Genomic DNA, 25,000 nt, shown 5'->3' on the forward strand with positions numbered 1-25,000 from the left:
CTCTAAACTCATCAAGCCTGAGCACAAAATGCAAAGTGAAATATTTGTAACTCAGTAAACCGTAACCTTTAGGTGAAGGTATTTGAACTAATTTCGCATAAGACGTCTCTCGAAGTTCGAAAATCCCGATCCTCTGTAATATGACCGCAAATTAAACGATATTAAGCAGACAGGAGAAGAAAGCTTTTATGAAAAATCCATCAATAATGTTGTAGCTTCTCAGTTCGTTAAACATCGAACACAATTTACTTTTATTGTACACACATTCCCAGCTAAAAATATCAAAATAAGCTTTGTTTAAGGAAAGAAATGTGAGTGACGTTTATTACGTCATCGAAAAAACATTGCGGAATATCAAATTAGGGGGTTTCCCGTTTGGAAAGACATTCGCGGGAATTTGAATATTTCAGTTTCCATAAACAAGGCTTAGTGTTTTGTTTGTTTCGTCGTACTGAATATTCATAATTCTTACAGAAACATCTGATTCTCCATTCTTCACATGAGAAAACGTCGTTACTAGTTATCGACGGAGTTAAATACTGATTTTGTCGCTAGAAAGAGAAAAGCCAACGCCAACCTTACACTAAAACATTGTTTTGCTTTTCTAAAATGAGATCCGGGTAGAACTGAATTAGAATACAACTGAATGTCTCTGAGCAATGCAATCACTATTGTAAGCGACAATCTTCTATCTCCAAGAGATGTCCAGTCATTTAAGGAGTTTGAAACGGTTGTTCGATTGACAGTGCATTGTCAATCTCGACTGCAACCACTATTGTTGGGCCCGTTCTTTGCAGACGCATACCTCGGATTCGATTGTAATAATAAAAAAAATGTCAATCCCCCACGCAAGGCTTAATTAAAAGTGGCCGAACTATGACAAAGCCCTTTAAAGTTAGCCTGAATAAAGAATTAGATTGACTATCAAATAATCCAAAATCAGACCACGGAAACCACTGGACAACGCGCATGCGTAAGATCTAAGCACCATAAATATCCCATAAAGGAAGCAACGTTAAGCCTGATTGTTATAAATAAGTGAATGAAACTTCTTACATATTGAGGTCCGGATTTGGGGAGGGTTATCTGCTATCCAAATGAGTTGATTCTCCCCCCTCCCCGCACATTGACCTCATCTTTTACTTGCAAAAGAAGACATTCTGTTTTCTCCAGAGTGTGTCATGTACCTGTGAAGCTGAGACATTCGTTCTATATCTGTAAGACGTTGGGACTTGAAGCACGGCTGCTCATGTGGTGGACCCGAGGGGAAAATTATGTCATGAACATACATCAACACAGGAAATCCAAGCATCGAGGGAATGTAACAGCAACTCATTTCGTCCATTGAACTATGGGCGCGATCCATTTGGCCAAAATTTCCGATTAGGATTTCCGAATTTCCGTTTGTCAAATGAAACGGTGTTTCCACTTCAAAGGGCCAGCAATCGTCCTCGACGGATGTTTAAGTTTCTGTTCTCCCGAGGTATCGTTAAAATTTTAAGTTCAGTTTCATAGTGTTAGGACAGAATTTTCGACCAACTATATTTTAAGATTTAAAATACATGCGATGAATATTATCAATGCGATTGCGATTGCTCGTTTGCCGCCGCTTCCTCGGTCCGGCTTTCATCCCGGCTGGTAATCGAGCCTACCGTATTTGCAACAAGACATTTTTCGGCCCTTGATGATACACTTTAATTTTATTTAAGGATGAAGGTTGTAAAATGATACGCAATAAAAAAGAATCAAGGGTTAGAAGTGTCTAGAAACGCTACAATCTGTTAACTACATGTAAACATGACACAACACTTACATTTACAAATGAATCCGCTCCCTTGGTAACCAGGCTTACACTGGCAGCTGTATGAACCAATAGAATTGAGGCAGTCCGCGTTTGAGTGGCACTCATTATCGCCATCCTGGCATTCATCAATGTCTTTGGAAATTGAAACAATGACGGTGTTACTTATACACTCATGGTCAAAGGGTGTCATTTTAAATATCGTCAAATTCATTCCTCGCTTGCCCCTCCGTCCCCCTCCCCATCCCTACCGCCATCATCAGTCACTTGTTGCGAATCTCGCCTATACATTCAACGACCAGTATTAAAAATAGGCAGTCTCAGACTGCATGTGTCTACTGCAGTACTGGTATAGAAATGTGATATAAAAGAATTGAAGAAAAGGGAAATAAGACTGAAATAAAAACGAAGAGGGAGGAGTGGAAATAGGATAGAGATAAAAAAAAATGGTTGTAAAAATGTTGCACAGAATACTGGTGAGAAGAGATTAAGCTGGTATCGTTTACCACAAACATTTTGTATGAAGAGAACTGTAACTTTATTCTAACATAAACAATATATTATATAATCTTACAACCTGAACCACAACTTTGTACTGAAAGCAATGCAGCAAAGTTCTAAACATAAAGTACTGAAAGCAAAGTTCTAATCTGAAATGTAGGCATAAAATGCAACAGAAATTATTAATTAATCTATACTGAACTTATGAATGGCGTGTTTCCATAGTTTTCGCATAAATTAACTTTTTTCCAGAGCGGTTTAAACTGAATAAAATGCGCAGTAGATAAATAAATATCGTTGGCTTCCAAAATTAACTGCATATTAAGTTGGAATGATTAAACAAATGTTTTCTGACGTAAAATAATATGGTTACCTATTAATCATTTGCCGAAAAACACACGTGAACGCAAAATTCATGGCATGTTGATGAAGACCTTTGGCATGTCAAATTTCATCCGCTTATGCAAATTGTCCTTACGCATTTGTCGCTTCTCAAACGCATATATGAATTGACAAAGACACAAAAATCAACAAAAAGCTTTCCAAAAAAAACATTTTATTGAAATAAACGATGCATTTGCTATTAGAGGCAAAAAACTTTCAGTTTTTTTGCGTGCGTGCAAACACGCATGTAAAATTTGAAGATACTCCGTGTTTGTTCAAAGCGATCACTCGCAGTAAATTCGGGCATGTTTGCCATGAAAATTACAGAAGTTACAGAATTCTGGTTCAAATCATCACTTAAACTATTTGTAAAAAGCAAATCAACATCGGAAAACATCATTTACCGTATTGTCGCCATTGTCCTGATCCGCAAATACAATCGCTTCGATCTCGGTCAGTCGAGGATTAGCGTCGGCTTTCGATAGTATTCCATTTGGGATTCCTGTGGCATTTACACGCTTACACTCTTTCACTCTTTCACTCTTTCACTCTTTCACTCAACCCGATGACATAGTGTCTACGCTTCTCTAGAAGCCGTAGACACAAAAATGAGAGACAGTGACGTTTTATGAAACACAAAAATGCTGCTTTTGTGACAGCATCTCAAACATTTCTCAAACTATTGCAATAGTATTGATAAAAACTACTAATATATTTTTGTAAATTCGTGCTTTGCTTCAATTAAGAAGAAGAAGAAGAAGAAGAAGAAGAAGAAGAAGAAGAAGAAGAAGAAAAAGAAAAAGAAGAAGAAGAAACAGAAGAAGAAGAAAAAGAAGAAGAAACAGAAGAAGAAGAAAAAGAAGACGAAATGCCACCACACGTCAGTTAACGCGAACGTGATACGCGAATTTTAATAGAGTATTCATCTTCCGAAAGTGTGCAAATAAATTCAGCGAATCGGATGATTTGTAACTGAACAGAGGTACTACTCTTCATCAGTTAACCTCTGTTGTTCCTATAATATAATATGGCTCAGTTAGTAGAGCGTAGGATTGTAGGGGCATTATGATATATTCAAGTCCCTGGCTTGTATCCATCTCAAAGGACCATACTTATACTTTTATTTTATATTCCTTTCTTTTTCTATTACTGCATCTCTCCTCTCTCTCATCGACTTTCTTCTTCTTCTTCTTCTTCTCTTTCAGTCAAGTCATTCATATTCCTTCCTTTCGGTACATTAGTTTCGTGAACGAGTTTCAAAATACCTTGTCAAAGCTATTGCAGTACCTATTTGAAGCAAGTGTTTGGTTTAGTTGTTATAATTGTTATTATTATTATAATTTTTGTTTTGGCGTTCGTCACGTTTAGTCTATCTTTAACAATTATTCCATGAGCGCGCGTTGGATATGAGATGGTAAATAGCCAACGAGGCGCGAAGCGCCGAGTTGGCTATAACTAATCTCATATCCAACAAGCGCGAATGGAATAATTGTTTTATTAAATTCTCCGCGTTTGGACATTGCTGTTGAAGTTTACTGAATTTTTATATTTTAAAAATTTAAACGACCGGATGTCGAGGCAACCTCCGACCAAAGCGCGCGAAACCTAACGATCACATGACACGTGCAGCGCTTTGCAAACGCCGAGTTGAATGAAGAATCGAAAGCGAAGAAAATCGGACACCATGAGTCGGACATCTAAAATTTAAGAAACGTTTAAATGTACGAATTATAACCTTTCTGAGACTAGCATTCAAGTGCCTTTGAAGTTCCAGCTCATCGAGAAGCGTAATAGTTGTGCACATTTGAGCAAATATTCTGATGTGTGGTGCCGACCGAAGGAAGAGATCAATCAGGGCAAGGACGGCTTTTTTCATGCTGAACTGAATTCCTCGCGGACGATTTAAAACACTTCAGGCAAGTCCAAGTGTACGAGGTACAACCTCACTGAGACAAGCATTCAGTGCAAGCTTTTAAACTTCAAGCTTATTTGAGAAGCGTAAGAGCTGTGCACATTAGTGCAAATGTTTTGCTGAGTGGTGCCGAGCGACGGAAACGAACATTATGGCCGCAGCTCGTACGGATTTCATAGATGAACCATCTGAAGTCCTCGTAAATTCGTAAAAACATAAAGACAGGCATGAAGCTCTTCCTGAGAAATTTCTTCGATTGGTTTTAACCTCTTACCGCCAGGATTTGCAAGCCATCCTGAAAATTTTGAAGGTAACTGGTTGTTATTGTTGTTGTTATGTGATCTAAAAAAAATCGTAAAATCCTGCAATTTTGAAGATTTTAAAGGAAACTTCAGAGATACGTACCATTAAATAGTGTCATACCGAACTTTGTGGCTTTTATTGTTGCTATATTGAGATGGCATTGTTTAGTATTTCTTTCTTTTCCTTTTTTTTTTTTTTTCTACATTTTTTTCGAAGAAACTTTTGCTTCCCGCCGAAAAAAAAATTAGCTTAGCGACACCTGGGGCTTTCGTTTTCCATATAAGGTCAAACTACGGTATATGAGCTGATAACCGAGATTTAGTGAACCAATCAGAACGCTAGAAATGCAATATCCGAGGCTGAGAATTTAATAATTAATGTTATCTGGGTTACATAGCCTACATCTATTCCTTCGATAGCTCAGTTGGTAGAGCGGAGGACTGTAGAAGCCAAACTGTGATCCTTAGGTCGCTGGTTCGAATCCGGCTCGAAGGAAATATTTTTGTTTCTCACTTTCACTGCTTTTGTACAGTAATTCTTTTCCTATAAATGACTACGCTTTATTGCGAATATAAGCAACAAATACGAAACAATTTTACATCAAAGTGTTGTCCATACATTTCAAACGATATCTCTTTAAGAGAAAAATCTATTTTTGGAAATATGTCTCCGCTGAGGCTTCGTTAACGTAAAGTGCCAAATCCACGACGGTTTTTAAAAGTTTGCTAAGACGACCAGAATCCTTCGCTCATTTTAAACCTCGCTGTGACTTAAAATTTGACAAATGAAATATATTATGGTGGTTGATTGTAGTAAAATGACGACATTGTGAAAATAGAGGGCTTATGCTGTTTTTTTTTTTCCACGCAAAATTTTGAAAAGGAATTTACGATTCCTTCGATAGCTCAGTTGGTAGAGCGGAGGACTGTAGTGGAACCATGGAATCCTTAGGTCGCTGGTTCGAATCCGGCTCGAAGGAATTTTTTTGTTTTTGTTCGCTTTTTCTTGTTTCACCACTCTGTTGGTACCTACATGCATAATTTCCGACGCCTGATCTTGTCTAAATATTTTAAAGATATAGTCTCATTGTATTACGAGGAAGCGCCTCGCGTGGGTATTCCCGTCCCGTTTGTGCCCCTTCTGCTTGAATAACTACCTTTCTTTAAGGCCATAACTTTACTGCTTTTTTATTATAGCAATAAAGTTGTTTAAAAAAATTATCCTACTACAATGTAATAAGACAGTTTCTTTCGATGTGGATTCGAGCCAGCAACTACCATTCCCAGGCTTACAATGAGGTTTCTGAAGACTATGAAGGACGATTAGGTTTGTTAACGATTTACTGGGAAACGGTTGTCATCAATAATAAAAGCGTACTTTATTGATGTATTCTTGCGTTACGTTGATTATATTTTCCAAGTAGTAACTATAGGCGCATGCGTTGTTGTATTGTTGTTCCAAGCAATCATAACGTTCTTTAACACTTGGCAAAGCGACCGAGAAAGACTCTTCTTTCCGTCTCTCAGGTTTTGTAGCGCAAAAGTCTCTAAACAATATACCTTGATGTTAACACTTTTGCAACTAACAGTTTTGTCTTATTGGGGTATATCTAACGTAATTCATTCGATTTCCTTCGATAGGTCATACAGTTGATAGAGAGGAGGACTGTAGAAGCTTAAGTGTTTTGCTTTTGTCGCTGTTTCGAATCCGGCTCGAAAGTTACTTTACTTATTTTCTTTTCTTTTTATTGTTTAAACATAATTGGTTTTAAATGAATGTAAATATACGAAACATATATTTTGAACTGCAGATGAAAGATCAAATAGAGGAAAGATCTAAGCAGTTAGTACGCAACTTAAGCAGTTGCGAAAGGAAAGCCTGAAAAAAATTCAGCCTTGAACGGGATTCGAACCAGCTCCCAGTTGGCTTGATAGATTAGTAGGTGGAGCACTGCACCGGCATCGCAGAGGTCATGGGTTTGAATCCCGTTCAAGCCTAATTTTTTTTTTCAGGCTTTCCTTTCGCAACTGCTTAAGTTGCGCACTAACTGCGAGAATCTTTCTTCTATTTGATAATTGGTTTTGTACTGTTAAGTCGGTCATTTAATTCTCTTATTCCAGTCTTGTTCCTAAGGTCTTTCCTCTCGTTCCAGGGAACAGAAAGCGAAAAAGCCTGCGAGGTTGCTCCTGTCGGTGCTTTAGTAGCAGAAAACCGGCGTTTGGTCATTACCAACAATGTTGAGCTTTTAGAACAAAATAAATATGACCATCAACTTTAATCGACCTTCTTGGTGAGAAAACGTCTCTTGGTAAATTTTCTCAGACGTATTTGTCATTCCATACCAATCTTCCACACACACCAAAACAACAACAACAACAATACATCTACATGTATTTCTTATTTCCATTGTTATAAGCGTGACTTTTAATTTGGCTTTTCAGGGTATTCTAGCCTGTTCCAGGCTCCGAGAGAGACGCGCGAAGGAGAGGGCGAGGGGACGAAAACGAGGGGGGACTAGGGGAGAGTAAAAAAGAGGAAGTCTTTCTCTCTTTTTCTCTCCCCCAGTCCCCCTTGGTTTCGTCCCCTCGCTCCCTCCTTCGCGCGTCTCTCTAGGAGCCTGGAACAGGCTAAGGGTATTGTTAAAAATAGCTTCAACAGTCTAAGGCGACCAACTTCACTGGCAGAAGACATAATGGTATACAGAGTTTAACTTCCAAGGAGAATGCATCTTCAGTTACGGATAAGACCAAAAATGTATTGCAAATACAGCTTTTAGTGCAACTAATGTCTCGTCTACGTTTTTTTATTACCACTCACCAGCACAGGCCGTCCCATCGCCTTGGTAACCTTCTTTGCACACGCAGCTCGGTCCTTGAATCAAGTTACGACACGTGGCATTTGTGTGACATACCACTCCTGCGCATGTACCGTCAGCTACAAACAACAACGTTTTATAACATCAAGATTATTTCATGGATGCAGGATCATTTTTAAGGACTTTAAGTAACCACGACGGCAACGTCACTCGAAAATATAAGTTCGCGTTACTTCCGCTGCTTGGTGATTATTCTAATTCGCCCAACTTGTACATTGTGGCCGCACTATCCAGCAATAGAACTGTTGAGAACGGCGTTTCAATTGAGGCAGAAAAAGAAAAATTTACAGTAGCGTGCTAACGTTCTCCACAAAACCTTGAGTTTGGTTACACGTTTTTGTTTGACCAAGGACAGCGGAGAAATGTTTTTAAAAATTTATAACGCACGTACAGGGCCATAGTTATTTCTTATTAAATCCTGTTGTTTTGTGACGTTCTCGTTGCCATTGCTGTAGTAGCTGCTTAACTCCCTATTGACTATTCGTACCTATGAATAATAAAATCTGCGGTCCCGTAACGCCCATTACCCTAGAAATTGGTTTGGAAGATGGTGGTGAATGTCTTATTTGGTTACCTAGTGACGCAACGAAAATACTCACTTCTTAAGAAAAGTTGAAAATGCAGTTCTTACTTACAAACAAGTTCATAGATGAAACTCGACGGTGTGAGAAACAACACGGTGTCGTTTCTTTCTCGAGATGTTTTAATGTGAGATTTGCTATTGCAATTTTGTTACGATTTGGGAGCTTTTAAGTCAAAAACCATACACTTCTGTAACTAACTACATGGACGTAACGGTCTGAGTCTCGAATGCTCAAGGCACTTACATATACATTCAAAACCATCTCCTTCGTAACCAAGTTTGCAGCGGCAGGAAAATGAGCCATGGGTGTTGTTACAGTTAGCGTGGCGATGACAGCTGTTGTTCACCGTTTGGCATTCATCGATATCTGCACAGTGAACAAAGAATAATGAAAGTAAAGATTAACATAAAGTCCCCCTCAATATTGTGAACGAGAAAGATCGATGTTAACTATAGTGTTCCTACAGAGACTATCACGCCTGTGTAGGAAACGTGAATAAATCTTCACTGAAAGTCAAATAATAAAAGAAAGTTCATTCAAACGTCCCTTAGTTTTGAATGAAATCACCGTTGTTGAGAGAAAATAATCACTATTATTAACAAACAAGCAGCGACAAGAACAACAAACAGAAACAAAACTTGGCCGGTTATTTGTGTGTTATAGCTAACGGAATGCTGCATTTTACATCGAAAATGTTTATTAATTTCGCATAGGTGGATTGCATCGCCGCCATGTTGGTGGTAAAAACAATAGAAAATTTGCTCACACAGTTTGCATAAAAATGGAAGTTAACTCCCAGAAGAAAAAATCTTGTTATTCCATACCACCAACATGGCCGCCTTGACATCACATGCAATCAACCTATACAGATCTTCTCACTATTCGGGAAAGAACATCCATTTTAATGACGTCGTAATGAGGAGGTGACTGCAGACTGCGCATGCTCAAAATTTACAACAAAAAGGGTCTACTCATGAATTGCTTGAGATGGATTTTCAAGATCACTTTGAGGCTACAAATTTCAGTTACTTTTTGCTTACCAAAAACAGAAAATCAACCAACTCAAGATTTTGTTGACCATTGTACCTAAAGTGCCGTGCTGTATTACGCGTTCAAGCTGTACGCGTCAGATTGCCAAGACAAAAATTTCTTTAAGACTTTGAGATGAAAGGCAACGAGGTAAAAATGTTTGTTTCTTAGGTATAGTTTAATGAAACTATAAGTTCAAATCGATGCTTCATAGAAGGACAGAAGCGTCAATATGTGTGTTTTGTGAGCAAAATATCTGAAAAGCCGCGCGAAAATGGTGAGGCGACTTTCATCAGGTTATTTTTATTGACCAATCAGATTGAGAACGTGACCGATTTCACCAAATGTTTTCTTTAAAGACAAAATATCTGGGCACGAGATTGAATTTCGTTACCAATACAACTCCGCCCATCTCCCGTCCAGCCGTCTTGGCAAACACACTGTCGTTCGCGGCTTCCTACAATTCTTGGTACGCAATCGCTGTTCTGATCACACACCACTCCATCGCAAGTACCGTCGGCTAGGAAACAGAGTTAACAGTTATCACTATAATGAAAATAAATAAATAAATAAATAAATAAATAAATAAATAAATATAAAAACAACAACAACAACAAATAAACAAACAAATAAAAAAATTGCAAAGGCACAATGTGGAGAAAACCATAAAAAAACAAAATGGTTGGGAAATATTACAGCCAATTACAGTGTTCCCTTTACAAAAACTCACAGACACAATGACTTCCGTTGCCTTCGTAACCAAGCCGACAGCGACACTGATATGAGCCCGCGCTGTTGAAGCAATCCGCATTAAGGTCACACTTGCTTGCAGGCGAGTCACACTCATTGATATCTGAGGAAAAACATACAAAGGAACTATGTCACACTACGATTGCATCGAATGCAATTCATGATCAAGATACAGAAAAAAGAAAAAGAAGCAAATTGACATAGATGAGAGGATAGCAGTTGAACAGAGTACAGATGGGAAATTCTTTATACGAACTGAAGTTATTGCATATATTAAACAGGACTAAGGAAGGTCAACGTAAATTTTAACACCAACAAGCCATCAACGTTCGGGAATGTAGCTAACTAGTAGAAGATCAACCAAATCAACTTTCAACCTTGAGAAAGCAGGGGGAGATAGACTGTTTGGTTGACATTCTTCGTGGGTTGGGTGGGTGAGATGAGTTTATGAATAGACTAATGACGGCTGGTTTCAGTTGTAGCCTAATTCTCAGACAGTCTGAGGTGGCTCGCTGTCACTCCGAGGGGTCAGGGGAGATCGAAAGCGACCTCGAATTTTGTGAGAATGAAGCTAATGTTATGGGATCTTTTAAAATTCGCTTCGCAAAGTCCGGGCCAACTGAAATTTGCTCAATGCAGAAACATTACAGTTCACTAAATAATTTCGTTCCGTGGTCTGCCACAGTTGTAGTTTATTTCTTGAAATTTTGTTGTCTAGTGGGTCATACTATCAACTAGGTAGTGCAGCTATCAATGTCGCTTTAGTTAAGCTTACCAGAACAATGAGTTCCGTTGCCTCTCCAACCATTATTACACCAACACTGTCTCTGATCGTCGGAAGACGTGCCTCTGCAGAAGGCGTTTGGGTCGCACACGATACCATCACATGATCCATCAGCTGGAACATTTAGAAGAAAATCAGAAAACAGAAGCGCATCAAATTAGCATCGATAGCATCGTGTGCACGGCACGTGGTATCACAGTCCTGCGTGTTGACATCTCATAACCCTTTGAGCCCTTTCATAATCGGAATTTCTCACATGTTAATTGCAGGAGCTTTTCTTGTATTTTGTACCTTTACTGCGTTCGACATAGAAAGAACGCTTTCCTAATGCAGCTAAGAGTAGAGACTGTGTGGGAAAATCAATCGGCCAACGAATGAATGGATCTTGGGACGCGTATCTGGCATCCCTCGCAGATTTTGCAGGGGTGGATGACATCATCAACAACTTGGCAAAGGAGAGACAGCCTGGGATCGACATCAAGGAACGCACTCCCTTATCTTTGATTATTAGTTTTTGAACAAGTATGAAGTGAAAAGCTGATGTATTGATTGGCCGCATTTTGTGCAAGGGGTGGAGGGAGGAATATTGGAATTTGAAGTAATAAAAGCAGAAACGTAGAGTAAACTGAAAGCGTGCATGATGTGCTTGTGCTACAGAAACTAAAAAAGAATCCCTAAAATGATTTAATGACGTAATAATTCGCCGAAAACAATGCTTCTTTCTCGACTCTATCCCCTATAATTAGTTTAAAAAAATCGATAAAATGGTTTTTTTTGGCTTAATTTCGCTTACATGTGCAGTTAAATCCATTTCCGACATAACCCGGCCTGCAGCGACATTCGAATGAACCTGCGGTATTGATACACAGGGCCTTCCGGTGACAGTTTGCGTCAGATGACTGGCATTCGTCGATATCTTGTAACGAACATAAATAGAATAAGATATTATGTTTGAAATACTTCATTAAAAACACCAACATCAGACAAGGAACGCAAACGAGGAAAAAGCGAGAACCGTGTCTAGAATAACAACGATAAACGTACCAGAACAGCTTCGTCCATCTCCCTGCCATCCAAGTTTACAAATACATTGTCGGCGTCCAGAAGGGAATGTTCGATTACAATCGGCATTCGGGTCACACGTGACCCTTTCACAAGTGCCATCCGCTAGAAAAGATCAAACCATACATGCACTACACGTAAGTATAAAACAACTGATAAGCTAGAATTTAGGCCAATTTGGACAGCTTGCTTCAGCAAGGAGTCAGAGAGCCGAGCATCAAACCAGTAAGCTATGAAAACCTTCCGTTAGGAGCTTAACCAACAGAGACAGTGCCTGCACTATTACGCGTTTGTTCGATAAAGTAAAATAAATCAGGAGTGAAGAGCTACTAAGTTTGGTTTCGAAGTGCTGTGTTCTGCGCAAAGGTAATCTAAACTTAAAATCAACAAAACTATTTCAAGGTAATAAGGAAATCAGAGCCAAACTGTTAGATGACCATGGCCAGGTGGTTCTGTATTTTGTCTTTCTTTTTTTAGATCCGACACTGGACCAGCCACAAGTGAAAGGTTTGTACGGTTTTCAGCAAATATTTTGTAGAATATTGACCTATGCCTTTGCATCTATGGAAGGAACAGTAAACTTACAGACGCAATTAAATCCATCTCCTTGGTAGCCTGGCAGGCAACGGCATTCATATGAGCCATCGGTGTTCACACACTCGGCATCAAAGTGACAGCTGCTTTTGAATGACTGGCACTCGTTAATGTCTAAACGAAAACAAACAAACAAACATACAAATCCATCAATCAATCAACAGAGTCGGTGTAAATTGGCTGTCGTAAAACTAAAACTAACTGAGTAATTAAACTGGCCAGTAACACAAACAATACAATGAACCAATCAGAATTCAAAGACAAATGCATGTAACCGACGTAAAGCGCGGAAAAACGCATGAAAGCAAGTCACGATTGGTTTCGGTTTTGCTTCTCGTTGGTTGAAAACGTAGCCCCAGTTCTTTGATCCAAACGCATGGTAGCGAAGTAAAACCAAAGCCAACGCGAAATTCCCTCCGATACTCAATTGAAAAACGAACAACCATAAGCAACTTGTGCTGCCTTTATTGTTTGGAACATTAATCCAGAACTTTCGTTGCTTATATGGTACAAATTAGTCCTTCCGTTTTAGAGCAAGTTCATATGTGGTGTCGTAAAATCAAACCCAAACCAAATACCCTAACCAATCAGAAAGACAGAAACAGGACAATGAAACAGTCTCGAAACAGTCCAAACTCGAAGCAAATTCACATAATCGGTACCATGGGCAGAAAACTTTTACGAGGAAGTCACGATTGGTTGTGGTTTTGTTTCTCATTGGTAGAGAAAGTGGCGAGAACTTCGCTAACCAAACATAGAACATGGTAAAGCAGAACCTATGCAAACGTGAAATTACTTTCGATACGCAATTGAAAAGCGCTCTTTCCTAAACTTCTTAATTTAAAGTTACCTTTTACAATCAAACGTACCAGAGCAGTTTTGTCCATCTCCCTGCCAACCAGTTTTACATTTGCACTTTCGGCGCCCTTCCAATGTTCGGTTACAGTCGGCATTCTGGTCGCAAGTGATTCCTTCACAAGTCCCATCGGCTAAAAGAGAATAAGAGCGATAAGAGCGTGCACACACTCATAAGTAGCACATAACTATCAAACGAGGATTTACAGGTGTATCGGAATTTGATCTGGTTGCTCCGAAATAAGTCAGAAGGAAGCGATGAAATTGTCAAGAAAATCAACTTACCGGGAGGAATTAAACTTTAATTTAAAGGGCTAATCACTGAACCCATTATAAGTTTGAACAGAAATCAAGATTTAGTTTATGAAATTTTTTTTCGAACAAGGGTGTTTCATAATAAAAATAAAATCGTGCACTCTTGAGAGGGTAGGGGCTTGAAGTTTGCATAGGAGAATGCCTTAAACAGTTGTCAACATCACATCCAGGCTATAAGAACTTTTCCGTCTCGGACTGTGCAATAAGCCGCATCTTTAAATAATTTTTGCTGCTGGGAAAAGAATAATCAGATATCTTAAATAACGAAAAGCTCTTTAGGAGGTTAACTCACAGACGCAATTTAAGCCATCTCCTTGGTATCCTGTTCTGCAACGGCATTCATATGATCCTTTGGTGTTAATACACTCTGCATCAAAGTGACAGTTGTTCTTAGATGGCTGACACTCGTCAATATCTGAATGAATAAAAAAGGAAAAGAGAACATCAGAACTTGTTCCTTACGGAGTTACTATAAACAGGTTTGTAATACCTGACCTATAAACAAACAACACCACCCAAATTATATCCACTCAAGTGCTTATCTGATTTGTTGTCCCGTGTATTTGATTTCACTTCTCCCTACGCATATATCCTCCGTTTCCCTCCCATGGCCTTCCGATTCAACAGTTGCTTACTGCAGCCATTTTGAAAATTTACTCAGTTGTTAGGGGTTTTCAGACGGCAACGGAGAACAGGCAATGGGTAGGATTTCAAAAAATGGCGGTGGGTTGAAGCTGGAGGTTTAAGCAGGAGAGAGAGAAACGGGAAGGGGATACATGCAAAAAAAAAGTGAAAATCAAAGAAACAGGAAAACAGATCAGACGATAACTGTCGATGAAAATCAACTTCAGTAGCTGGAGACAACATTGCTTTAGTAGTCGACTTCCATGCTTCCCAGCCGTTAACCTAAGTCGTACAAATCAGCTGATGAAATCAAGAACCATCATGGCTCTTGATGAAACAGATGTCCTTACCCGAACAGTTTCGTCCGTCACCTTGCCAACCGTCCCGGCACTTGCATTGTCGTTTTCCTTCGGGTAAAGTTTGTCGGCATTCGGCGTTCGAATCACAAAAGACTCCTTCACAAGAGCCATCCGCTAAATAAGGAAAAAGCCGGAAAATAACGTATTTGCCGATGATTCAAATCTCCGAACAAGTACAAAATATGGCTCTGTGTCTAATATCAAATTAGGTTATTCAAGTGTAAAACTTGAAAGGAAAACGGCAAATTGAATACATGACCATAATAACCTCAACGTGACGTAATAAATAGTAGCATCGTATTCGTTATTGATTATTATTGCATTTAGTTTTCTCAAAAGAGGATTTTCGGCAATATTTCAAGCTTTCAAGCTTGCTTGCGCGCTTCTAGTTCGCATTAAATTACCAAAATTTTAATTATCTGCAGTCAGGTGAAACTTAGGCTGGGATATCCTCTTTTAAGGAATAAAATAAACCATTAAGGTACAGCTGTATTCGGACCGAATCCCTAGCAATAAGAAAAAAAAAAATAAATAAATAAAAACTCACAGACGCAAGTAACGCCATCTCCTTCGTAACCAGGCGTACAGCGGCATTCAAATGAGCCCCTGGTATTGACGCACTGTGCATTCAAGTGACAGTTGCTCTTTAACTGCTGGCACTCATCAAAATCTGAAGATTGAAAATATATATATTAACGTACTAGACTTGGAAAGGGTAAAGATTCGATAATGTTGGTAAACACAGAAAATGCGAGATTTTCATTTTAAATATATAGGTACCTTGCAAAAATGGTTTCAAATTCATTATTGTTTTGCGTGCAGCCCAAATGACCTATTTTAAGAGTATAAATGCAGGCGCCTAATACGCGCAAAAGCGAAGGGCATTTGCTCCTTGATAAATAGTCTGGTTCTACTTACCATGTATGTAGGATAGCATGAAGGGATTGTTGTACTTTGTGACCCACTCCACCCTTGCTGATGACATAATCCCCCCCCCCCTCCCGCTTACGCATAACAATCTGATCACGCGACAAATGAACGACTGCATCCTGTTAAAAACGCTGATGAACAACTTATGCCTCTAGAATACCAATGGATACACCTTGTATAGTATTTTACAGTGTTTTCCTGGAGACTGATCGTGTTCCTGGTTGGGTGTTTATGTTGTTTCATTCCTTGGGCTCTTACTTGGGCCTGTAAAATCTCGTGTTCCCTCTAAAGGGATCTCAAGAAAGCGGTTCCAAGTACTCACAGGCTGACGTCACTTTGTCCCCTTAGCTAGTTCTCAGTTTGGCCAAACACTAGTCTATGCCAAATCCACATAACATTCATCTGCATTGCAGTCTTACAACCGAGATTAGTGAAACTTATTCACATGCTTAGCTATTTTAGGCCAAGATTGAACCAAACTTACCTGAACAACTTCGACCATTTCCCTGCCATCCAGGTTTACAAATGCATTGTCGGCGTCCTGAAGGGAATGTTCGATTACAATCGGCATTCGGGTCACACGTGATTCCTTCACAGGTACCATCCGCTAGGTGAGAAAAGAAAAAATGAACGCAAAATATTACTCCTATGGCATAAAGAAATATAACGTGTTTTACCCATTACACTGGTTCTATCCTGGTTAGCTCAAGATGCCTGCGCTAATCGCAAGAGCTCTATATTTTAACTTCATATCTACGCGCTGTAAAGCGAGTTTTACGCTTGCACGTTTTACAGACACTATTGAAGGGTTTTAGCACCGCACCGAGATATTGTTTCGTTATTCACGTCTAAAATTTATTACAAATGTCCATGATTTCTTCTCCTTACTTCAATGTTAAAAGCATTATATAATTAATGGTTAGCAAGGTCCCTGAGTTTATCTGCTGAGGAGGGAGCTGCATTAATAGATTAATTACAATTCACAAAAACAATTGGCAAAAATTAGTTTATCACTACTCGACAGAGGTTCCGCGAAGGAGTCTAAAGCTTGTAGGCTTAAATGTATTTTTGGATCCTGAAAGCTAACCTGTTTTCTAAACTAAATTACATAAAATCACGCTGGTGTGCTCACTTATTTCTTTAAAAAAGGGAACTCACATGTGCAGTTAAACCCATCTCCTTGGTAGCCTGGTCTGCAGCGGCAATCATATGAGCCCGCAGTATTCAAGCATTCGCCATCGAAGTGGCAGCCGTTTTTAAATGGCTGACATTCGTCCACATCTGGGTGAAAGAACAATGCTCACGTCACCGTTTGAAATGTTCATCATAATCATGTACACATGTTTTACAATCATATGTATCAAATGGGCCTTTACAAATGGGATTTTACAAATACACAATATCAACGGACTCTTTTGTCCATTTCTATTTATATTGCTTTGGAAAAAAAATTCGAAAAAACATATTGACTTTTTAAAATAGAAGTTATGATGTCATAAGCGTGTTATTTACCAATTTTCTTCAGTAGCAGTTCTGTTGTTTACAAAAACAGGAAATACTTGTGCCAGGTTAAAAAGAAGGCTGGAATATCCCCGACTTTTGGAAAAAAAATCTGAATTCTACCTTCATATCCTCGAGTTTTAGGGATTTTTCTCTCTGGTGCGGGTTGGGGACTGGTACTAGCTATACACGTGTAATGACGATTTTTAAAATCAATCGGTTCACTCTTATACATTTCACCAATAATGCGTCACAACCATTGCAAAAAGAGGATAAGTGACAAAATACCACCCTTTAAAGTCGCTTAGCAACAACTCTCAATCTGTAGTTGGGTTACTCCCCCTTTAAACAAACCAATAGAAGGGTAGACCTCTGTTGTAAATTAGGGAGCAAACATATGTCGGTAAAGTCTCTGGCGAAAAACGCCTGTCCTGTGTTACATTTTAACTAATTTTTACCTACACCTCTAAAAACGCAACTTATGTCAGGGTTCGAAAAGTTGAACTGAATGATGTCGGATTGACAGGTTATTGAAAAACGCATAGCATATCCTGTCAAATACTGAATGAAATAAAAACTGAGACACAGGTTGTAAACTCGTTTTCCGAGACTACACACGTATGCGACTATATATAACGATCACATTATTTCGTAATAATCCGGGGTAAAGGATGAAGATTACCTACCAAAGCAGGTTTGCCCATCTCCAGTCCAGCCATTTTTACACAAACAGATCTGCCGCCCTTGACTTGATAGACACTCCGCATTCGAGTCACAAAGTACTCCACCACAAGAGTCTTCAGCTAGAAGTTAGCGAACGAAAAAGACGGCAGTGTTGATAGCAATTTTGGTTGAATTTTAATTTGTTTCTGTCTTTTCTTTACTTTTTGCATTTTCTCATAAAATCATTTCACTATTATTGTGCCAAACCGATCAAAAAAAAAAAAAAAAACGAAAAAAATGAACTGCAACGTCATTACAGGAAACAATCACATGAAATTTCGTTAGAATTTCCTCACACTCTGGGTTCCATTCACAGAAATAAAAGAAAGCATCTTAGTACAACGAAACGCACCGCGAGAAATAAATGTACTCATTGTAACGAATGAACATTGCAATAACTAATTCAATTTAGTCAGGAAATGCACAGCTCAGCTCGGTGACCCAACGGTTTCTTTACTGGCTCCTGATTCAGTATCGTAAGACAAATTATTTAGTTTCTTTAATACTTACAGACACAGCTAAAGCCGTCGCCTTCGTATCCGGATTTACAGCGACATTTGTACGAGCCTTTGGTGTTGATACAGTCTGCATTGATGTCGCACCTGTTCTTGGAGGAATCGCTGCATTCGTCGACATCTTAAATAAAAGAATTAACAAACAGCTGGAAATCCGATCTAAGTCAAGTCGTTACATGAATAAGAAGTAAAGTAAACAAGAATCAAAACTATTTTGTAATCCATACTCACAGAAGTGACCATGGTCAATGCCTTTATTTGGTTGTCACTGTATCGGACAACGAGACTTAGCTAAGTAACCATTTCACTGACCCGCCTTCGACAAACAGGTCACTTAAACCAGTATAAATTTTTATCGATGTGTGTCCTGTGATTTTTAAACGAGAGGAAGTTTCACAGCGCACGTGAATCAAATTAACTGATGAATAACATTTGGTTTAATCCTTGTTAGTTTTCTCATGAATTGAACTCGTATCATTATCTTAATAAGACCCTACTGGAAACAACATCGACATTTCCATGGGTATCCGAACCATAATAATAATAATAATAATAATAATAATAATAATAATAATAATAATAATAATAATAATAATAATAATAATAATAATAATAACACTTATATAGCGCTTATCCGCATGCGTTCTAAGCGCCTTACATCCATTGTAACCATGCGGAAGACTTTCTTAAGGTTAAAAGACTTGACTTAGCTGAATTATATATGATGACCCAGGGCAATCTCCAGCGTGAGGCTGTTGAAATAATTCTTATAACCGCATGGAGTTTAGATAATAGCAATGGCCAGAAACGTTGCAGATATTCTGCTACTGCTCAAGTGAATCAGTAAAATCCCACTGATCCCTAATGCACATATCAAGAAAAGATTCGTTTCTAACCATAACATTGTCGTCCATTCCCCAGCCAACCGTTCTTGCAAATACACAGCCCAGGTACCTCGGGCTTCGGTTTAAAACAAGTGGCGTTTTCATGACATAGAACTCCATGACACGAACCGTCAGCTAAAGAAACGGAAATTCATTTTATTGAGGTTGTATTAACTAAATAAAAATCATCAATAAATTTTGAGTTTGATAAGGTAGACTGCTACCGTCAAGCCTTCAAATCCCGTTAAGAAAACGTCCACTTGAATGGTAATATGAATTTGTGGATAAAAACTTACGAATATAACTGAGGGGTTTCAGGAATGAAAAAGGTGGCAATTCGTAGCTTTAAGAAAAAAATACGGGGGAAAACATGTAGCTTGTTAGACGTTTTGGTGTGTAGTATCGCTGTATATTTTATAGTTGTGTTGGGTCAACGGGCAAGACTATACAGCGATAGTAGCAAACCAAAACATCTAATAATAGATTTATCATCCAATTCTAAAAAAGCTTCTTCGAAGAAAACTACGAGGAAAAAGTGAAATAAGATGAAAGCGCGCGCAGTACAAATAACCTCAAAACCGGTTTCATTTTTTTACTGTACAAATAACTAAATGAACGAATATCGCGGCGTATTGGTACTCCTTTCAAGCAAAAAGTTTAAAGGAAACCTCCACTCTCGAAACATGTTAACGTTACATTATTGAAAACACAATTTTCTTTGAAATTTCATTGGAAAACATTGAAATAATATTTCAGTTTCGGAAAAAAATCATGATTTGATTATCTACTATTTTCGCTTTTAAATTTCCCGCGCGCCGCCATCTTGGATTTTATGACGTAATAAGGTTGCTCAATTGTTTTACACAAAAGAACTTCTGCTGAATAACAAAAGCGGCAACCATTACACGTCATCAAATTCAAAATGGCTGCCACCAGGAAATTTAAAAGCGAAAGTTGTCGATAATCATATCTAATTTTAACACGCTTGAATGACATTAATACAAAAATTTAGAATTTAGACACTATTTCCAACGCTTACCCGTCAATTTGTTGTGAGAGTGGAGGTTCCCTATAACAGACAGCTACAGATTGATGTACAATACGATAACAGATCCTTACATGTACAATTGATTCCATCGCCTTGAAAACCAGGCTTGCAGCGACACTCATAAGAACCATTAGTGTTGATACACTCAGCTCGCAACGGATGGCAAAAGTTATCAAAGGACTCGCATTCATCCACATCTAAAACGATTAAATATATCAATACAAATAACGCTTAGACTGGCTAACATATTTAACGAGTAAGAGTAAGACATTACTGGGCTTATTGACGCAGTTCGCAGCTGACTTATATCCGCTATTTTTTTTTTTTTTTTTTTCGGTGGGGGAGGGGGAGGGAGGGGCGAGAGGAAACATGGTTTACCCTTTTATAAACTACACCTAGACACATGGACATGTGATATGTTTCTTGCTTTGGATTCTAACATTCTGCCGTACAAGATTAACGAAGGTTTTGAGTTCAAATTAAAGCTTTTGAATAGTACTTTCTGATAACGTTGCCCCCTGTTCCAATTTTCCGTGCAATGTTGCCAATTTTCCATCTCCTTCACAGTGATGTTATAAAGAGTTTGCCCTTACAGGAAACAAAATTTTCATACCAACAGTACATTTCATGAGTTTCATTTTGAAGAAGGCAAATTGGCCAACTCAATGAATAAGCTATCCATGTTACCTGAGCAAGTTCGACCATCGCCCTGCCAGCCTTTCTCACATTCGCACTGCATCGGTTGATCTAAGGGCTGGACACATTGAGCATGCGCATCGCACTCAACACCATTACAACTTTCATCGACTAAAGAAAGAAAATAAATTTAAAAAAAAGAGCAAGGATGCATTGCTTTTCTTTATGCCAGCAATTATAAAGTATTCTTAAATTTTTGAAAAAAAAAAAAAACAAAAAACGAAGAAGCTAAAGCAAAAATTAAAATAAGAGAGAGATAAACTTTTGCAGTTGCGCGAAAATTAGGATAACCCAAAACACGTGTAGGTCAAAACACAATCTTTGCCACTTCTCCAGGAACATGTGGTTCCTTCTCAATCAAACTACTGCGATTTTTACGTGCACTTGAGAATCGATTAAAACTGAAAGATGAAGTCTGTGCAATCAAGCGCAATCAAGATTAGAAGGTAAAGGCTGTTTTCAATTAACGTACCTCTCTGGCAACGTAAACCATCGCCTGTAAATCCCGATTGACATCGGCAGAAAAAGGAACCGTCGGTATTGATGCAAGTTGCGCTCAGGTCACACGGACTACGAGAGGGATCGCATTCGTCTTCATCTGAGGAAAGGAAATATTAAGAGTAAACGAGTATCTTCACAGACTACATAATTATGTGAAATGACACAAAATTATGAAATTTGTATGTCTGGCATGAAAGCAGTTTTTAAATGTAGTTTTTATCACTCCAGACACACCAGAAATATCATTTTCATTTTATTCAAGTGCTACAAAAGAAAAGGAAAACTTTTATGTGGAACCTTTGTTCATCAAAAAATGCCGCGACTGCTGTGCAACAAATCAACTTCCAGAAAACATCAAAACAATTAATAGTGTATAGTGTCAAGACGTCCAGAGCCAGGAATCGTCACGCGCTGTACTCTAGAATCGCTAGTGATTGAGACACACGCAAATGATCCAAAAGTAAGAGTGTGGTGTTCGTCATTGCTTTGTCGTATGAAATATGAAAACATGAGGTCTCCCAGTCTCCCCCCCCCCCCCCCCCTTCCTCTCTCCTTTTCCGTTGTTATCTCTTTTGTGTCATTCTAATTCACTGAGGCAAAAAAACTCGTTTTTGAGAGTCGTTGCGCTAAAAGCTCTTAAATTTTCCGTCGACCATGTCTGCAAATTGTCAGCTAGATACGCAATGCTGGGTTACTAGGTTGGTTTCCTCCGCACGTATACCACTCAAGAAAAACGAAGTTTGTGGTCCTCACCAGTATTCGACCTGCCCACTAACAAGTTTGAGTGAAGCAAAAATCAATCCCGAAAAAGTAGATTGTTTACCCTGACAACTTCTTCCGTCTCCTTGGTAACCTGGTAGGCACAAACATCCTCTGAATGGATCGCAGACGGCGTTCGGATCACAGTCAACACCCATGCACGTGTCATCAGCTTTGTACATAGAAATGGAAGCATTGAAGAAAACGACAAGAATAAAATTGTTTAAATTGTCGTATGAGTCCCGTTGATGGGTTGTATTAAAATGGCGGACCAAGTTGTGGTAAGAATATTACAGAGTACTGATGAACGTAAATACAACAAGGGTGCATTTACATTTCTATGACCATTAGGTAAAACAATTTAGTCCGGTTTTCCACGAGTTTATAAAGCTGTTTTGTTGGGGATACTGTTTCTAATAGGGATAACTGAACTAGCGGTTTTTTTTTGTTTGTGGCAGCTTGAACTAGAATTTTACTTTCACACCCTCAGCAAATATTGGACCATAATGGCAACCAGAGAATGCATAATAGATTACAAGGGCGACACAAGAACAAGATCAAAACACGAAAAACGAACGCTTTGACAAACATTGAGATCGTTATCTATGAGGTATCATCAACAGCATCCAAAATTATATTAATAACAACAATTTCACAAATAATAGCCGGTGCGAGGAAAAAAGCGTGAAACAAATTACAGCGTAACACTGGTCGAAAGGTTTCTCAGCATACATGTACTTACAAACACATTTCCTGTTAACTTCCAAGAAGCCCTTTTTACACAGACATTCATAACTTCCTAAGGTGTTTACACATTGGGTTGTGTTGTCCGGACAAATGTCCACTGCAACGCTACACTCTTCTAAATCTGCGGAAAGAGAAGGGATAGCATTAACACCTCTCTTCATTCCTATGACCAAACCATTGTCCATATATTTTCTTTAGTAAATAGTTGTAAGACAGTAAGTCATTGATCTTCGGTAATCATTTCCTTTGTTACCATGACCTGTATGTTCGATCTAGTTTAAATGCTGGTCAGTATTGGAGATAACAGGGGTAGAAACATATGGCTCTACCGAAGAAAAGAAAAGAAAAATTAAGGTCATTCTCTTAACAGTTACGAAGGAAATGTTATAAAGCATCGCGACTAGCATCTAGTTGTAAGGGATTTTCACAACGACTTTTAAAGTCACTAAACACTTACTAGAAATGCAATGTCACAAACAGAAAAGCAGCAAGCTAGTTCAAAAATCTAACTTCACACCAGACGAGTAAAGTTGATGATGTTTGACTCTGTTAAATTGAATTTCGTTGGACTAAGTTTGGATCGACCAACCACGGTCTCCGGGGCAAGCGTCGATCTTTTCAATACTAGAACCCAATAAATAATAAAGGAACGTATTTTTTTAGAAATCCCGCTGACCCAAAGTTTCGTTCCTTCTGAATTTGGTTTGACGCTAAGTTCACGGTAGACCCGAATTACTTTTTTTTTTCGTCTCGTGTGATACTCCACATTTGACACAGCCTAACAAAAGAATGACCGTAACCTGTGCACTCCAATCCGTTTCCAGTGAAGCCAATTTGACACCGACAAGATTCCTTCCCTGTATCCGGGTCTGCGTAGCACGAGGCATACAAGTGGCACTTCTGTCCTCCACAGCCACCAACTGAATCCACTGTATAAATAAAATACCGTTGAAGTGAATAAGGATAGTTAGCACCATTTTAGCTAATACTCTTGCGTGCAACTTTCGTCCACGGCACCGCCTATTTGTTGGAACCCAACTCAATCAAAATATTAATATATACATTTTTGTACCTAAAATCAAAAGTGGCTCACCCTTTGAACACTGCTTTCCGTCGCCTTGGTAACCGTCTTTACATGTACAGGTGTACGATCCGTTAGTGTTGGTGCAGTCAGAGAAAGCGTCACATTCATTTCCTTCTAAGCATTCATTTATATCTGGAAATACACAAATTAAATACTATAATAATAATAATATTACTTGATACATTAAGACTTGAAAAAAGTGTTTTGACATGTGTTCAAATATGTGATTAATTCAATTTTTAAAAATACTTATTTAAATAACAGAGCCACATAACTCAAGGGTATTAATGGTGAACTTCTGTTTTCTTTTTTATTTCACTCTTGTCATTGTCCTTTTTATATTAATTCATAGATCATACTCAAAATTGTAAAGTTGACAGCGAGCTCAACAGATTTAGTGCAATAGTTGGTTTGTCTATTGCATTAAAATGAATGTCGTAAGGACGAGGAGTCCTAATAAAGAGATATTTTTGCCCAGTTTATGACAATACGGGAATAGCCACGGGGGAAAGCACGCATTTTTCAGGTGATTCTAAAAAGCTTTGAAATACACATTAACAAAGAAGAGCATTTTTTTTTCAAATTGAGGCTTCATTATCCCTGAAAAAAAAAAAACTGCGAAAATCTCCCTAATTTTCTTTCCGCATAATCATTGACGCGCCAAAAAACCTTTGAATCAGTAGGATCCTTCCGTAACAAATCAGAGCTTCTCGGACAATCCCGAGATACGCAGAACGCATGAGCAGTAACAAAAGGAGGTACCGCTCTCAAATAAGATCTATAATTTTGACGGATACTTGCCAGTGCACGTGACTCCATCACCTTGGTAACCACTGTTGCAGACACATTTGTTGTCAACGCATTCAGCTTGAGAATGACAT

General features: G+C 38.6%; 1 protein-coding gene and 2 non-coding genes across 5 annotated transcripts in view; 2 read left to right on the forward strand and 1 right to left on the reverse strand.

The window, feature by feature from the left end:
* Nucleotides 1-25,000, reverse strand: part of LOC146489036 (uncharacterized) — a 62,243-nt gene that overhangs the window by 13,834 nt on the left and 23,409 nt on the right. For all 3 annotated transcript variants that reach the window (XM_085105441.1, XM_085105434.1, XM_085105426.1), the window contains exons 15-40: nucleotides 24,921-25,000; nucleotides 24,129-24,251; nucleotides 23,836-23,964; nucleotides 23,031-23,156; nucleotides 22,353-22,460; nucleotides 21,501-21,626; nucleotides 21,020-21,139; nucleotides 20,404-20,529; nucleotides 19,297-19,419; nucleotides 18,396-18,521; nucleotides 17,849-17,965; nucleotides 16,821-16,943; nucleotides 16,147-16,269; nucleotides 15,280-15,402; nucleotides 14,724-14,846; nucleotides 14,042-14,164; nucleotides 13,449-13,568; nucleotides 12,571-12,693; nucleotides 11,968-12,090; nucleotides 11,717-11,839; nucleotides 10,915-11,037; nucleotides 10,120-10,242; nucleotides 9,784-9,909; nucleotides 8,604-8,726; nucleotides 7,719-7,835; nucleotides 1,814-1,936 (exon numbers count right to left, since the gene is read on the reverse strand). The exon at nucleotides 24,921-25,000 is cut by the window's right edge and continues 31 nt beyond it. In XM_085105441.1, coding sequence (XP_084961567.1) covers nucleotides 1,814-1,936; nucleotides 7,719-7,835; nucleotides 8,604-8,726; nucleotides 9,784-9,909; nucleotides 10,120-10,242; nucleotides 10,915-11,037; nucleotides 11,717-11,839; nucleotides 11,968-12,090; nucleotides 12,571-12,693; nucleotides 13,449-13,568; nucleotides 14,042-14,164; nucleotides 14,724-14,846; nucleotides 15,280-15,402; nucleotides 16,147-16,269; nucleotides 16,821-16,943; nucleotides 17,849-17,965; nucleotides 18,396-18,521; nucleotides 19,297-19,419; nucleotides 20,404-20,529; nucleotides 21,020-21,139; nucleotides 21,501-21,626; nucleotides 22,353-22,460; nucleotides 23,031-23,156; nucleotides 23,836-23,964; nucleotides 24,129-24,251; nucleotides 24,921-25,000 — 3,143 coding nt within the window. The remainder of the gene's footprint in view (nucleotides 1-1,813; nucleotides 1,937-7,718; nucleotides 7,836-8,603; nucleotides 8,727-9,783; nucleotides 9,910-10,119; nucleotides 10,243-10,914; nucleotides 11,038-11,716; nucleotides 11,840-11,967; nucleotides 12,091-12,570; nucleotides 12,694-13,448; nucleotides 13,569-14,041; nucleotides 14,165-14,723; nucleotides 14,847-15,279; nucleotides 15,403-16,146; nucleotides 16,270-16,820; nucleotides 16,944-17,848; nucleotides 17,966-18,395; nucleotides 18,522-19,296; nucleotides 19,420-20,403; nucleotides 20,530-21,019; nucleotides 21,140-21,500; nucleotides 21,627-22,352; nucleotides 22,461-23,030; nucleotides 23,157-23,835; nucleotides 23,965-24,128; nucleotides 24,252-24,920) is intronic.
* Nucleotides 5,311-5,396, forward strand: Trnay-gua (transfer RNA tyrosine (anticodon GUA)). The gene is given in 2 exon segments: nucleotides 5,311-5,347; nucleotides 5,361-5,396. It is a non-coding gene; the product is annotated as a tRNA-Tyr (tRNA).
* Nucleotides 5,796-5,880, forward strand: Trnay-gua (transfer RNA tyrosine (anticodon GUA)). The gene is given in 2 exon segments: nucleotides 5,796-5,832; nucleotides 5,845-5,880. It is a non-coding gene; the product is annotated as a tRNA-Tyr (tRNA).

The sequence above is a fragment of the Pavona decussata genome, unplaced genomic scaffold, assembly GCF_977016875.1.
Source record: "Pavona decussata unplaced genomic scaffold, jaPavDecu1.1 SCAFFOLD_6, whole genome shotgun sequence".
Lineage (NCBI taxonomy): Eukaryota > Metazoa > Cnidaria > Anthozoa > Scleractinia > Agariciidae > Pavona > Pavona decussata.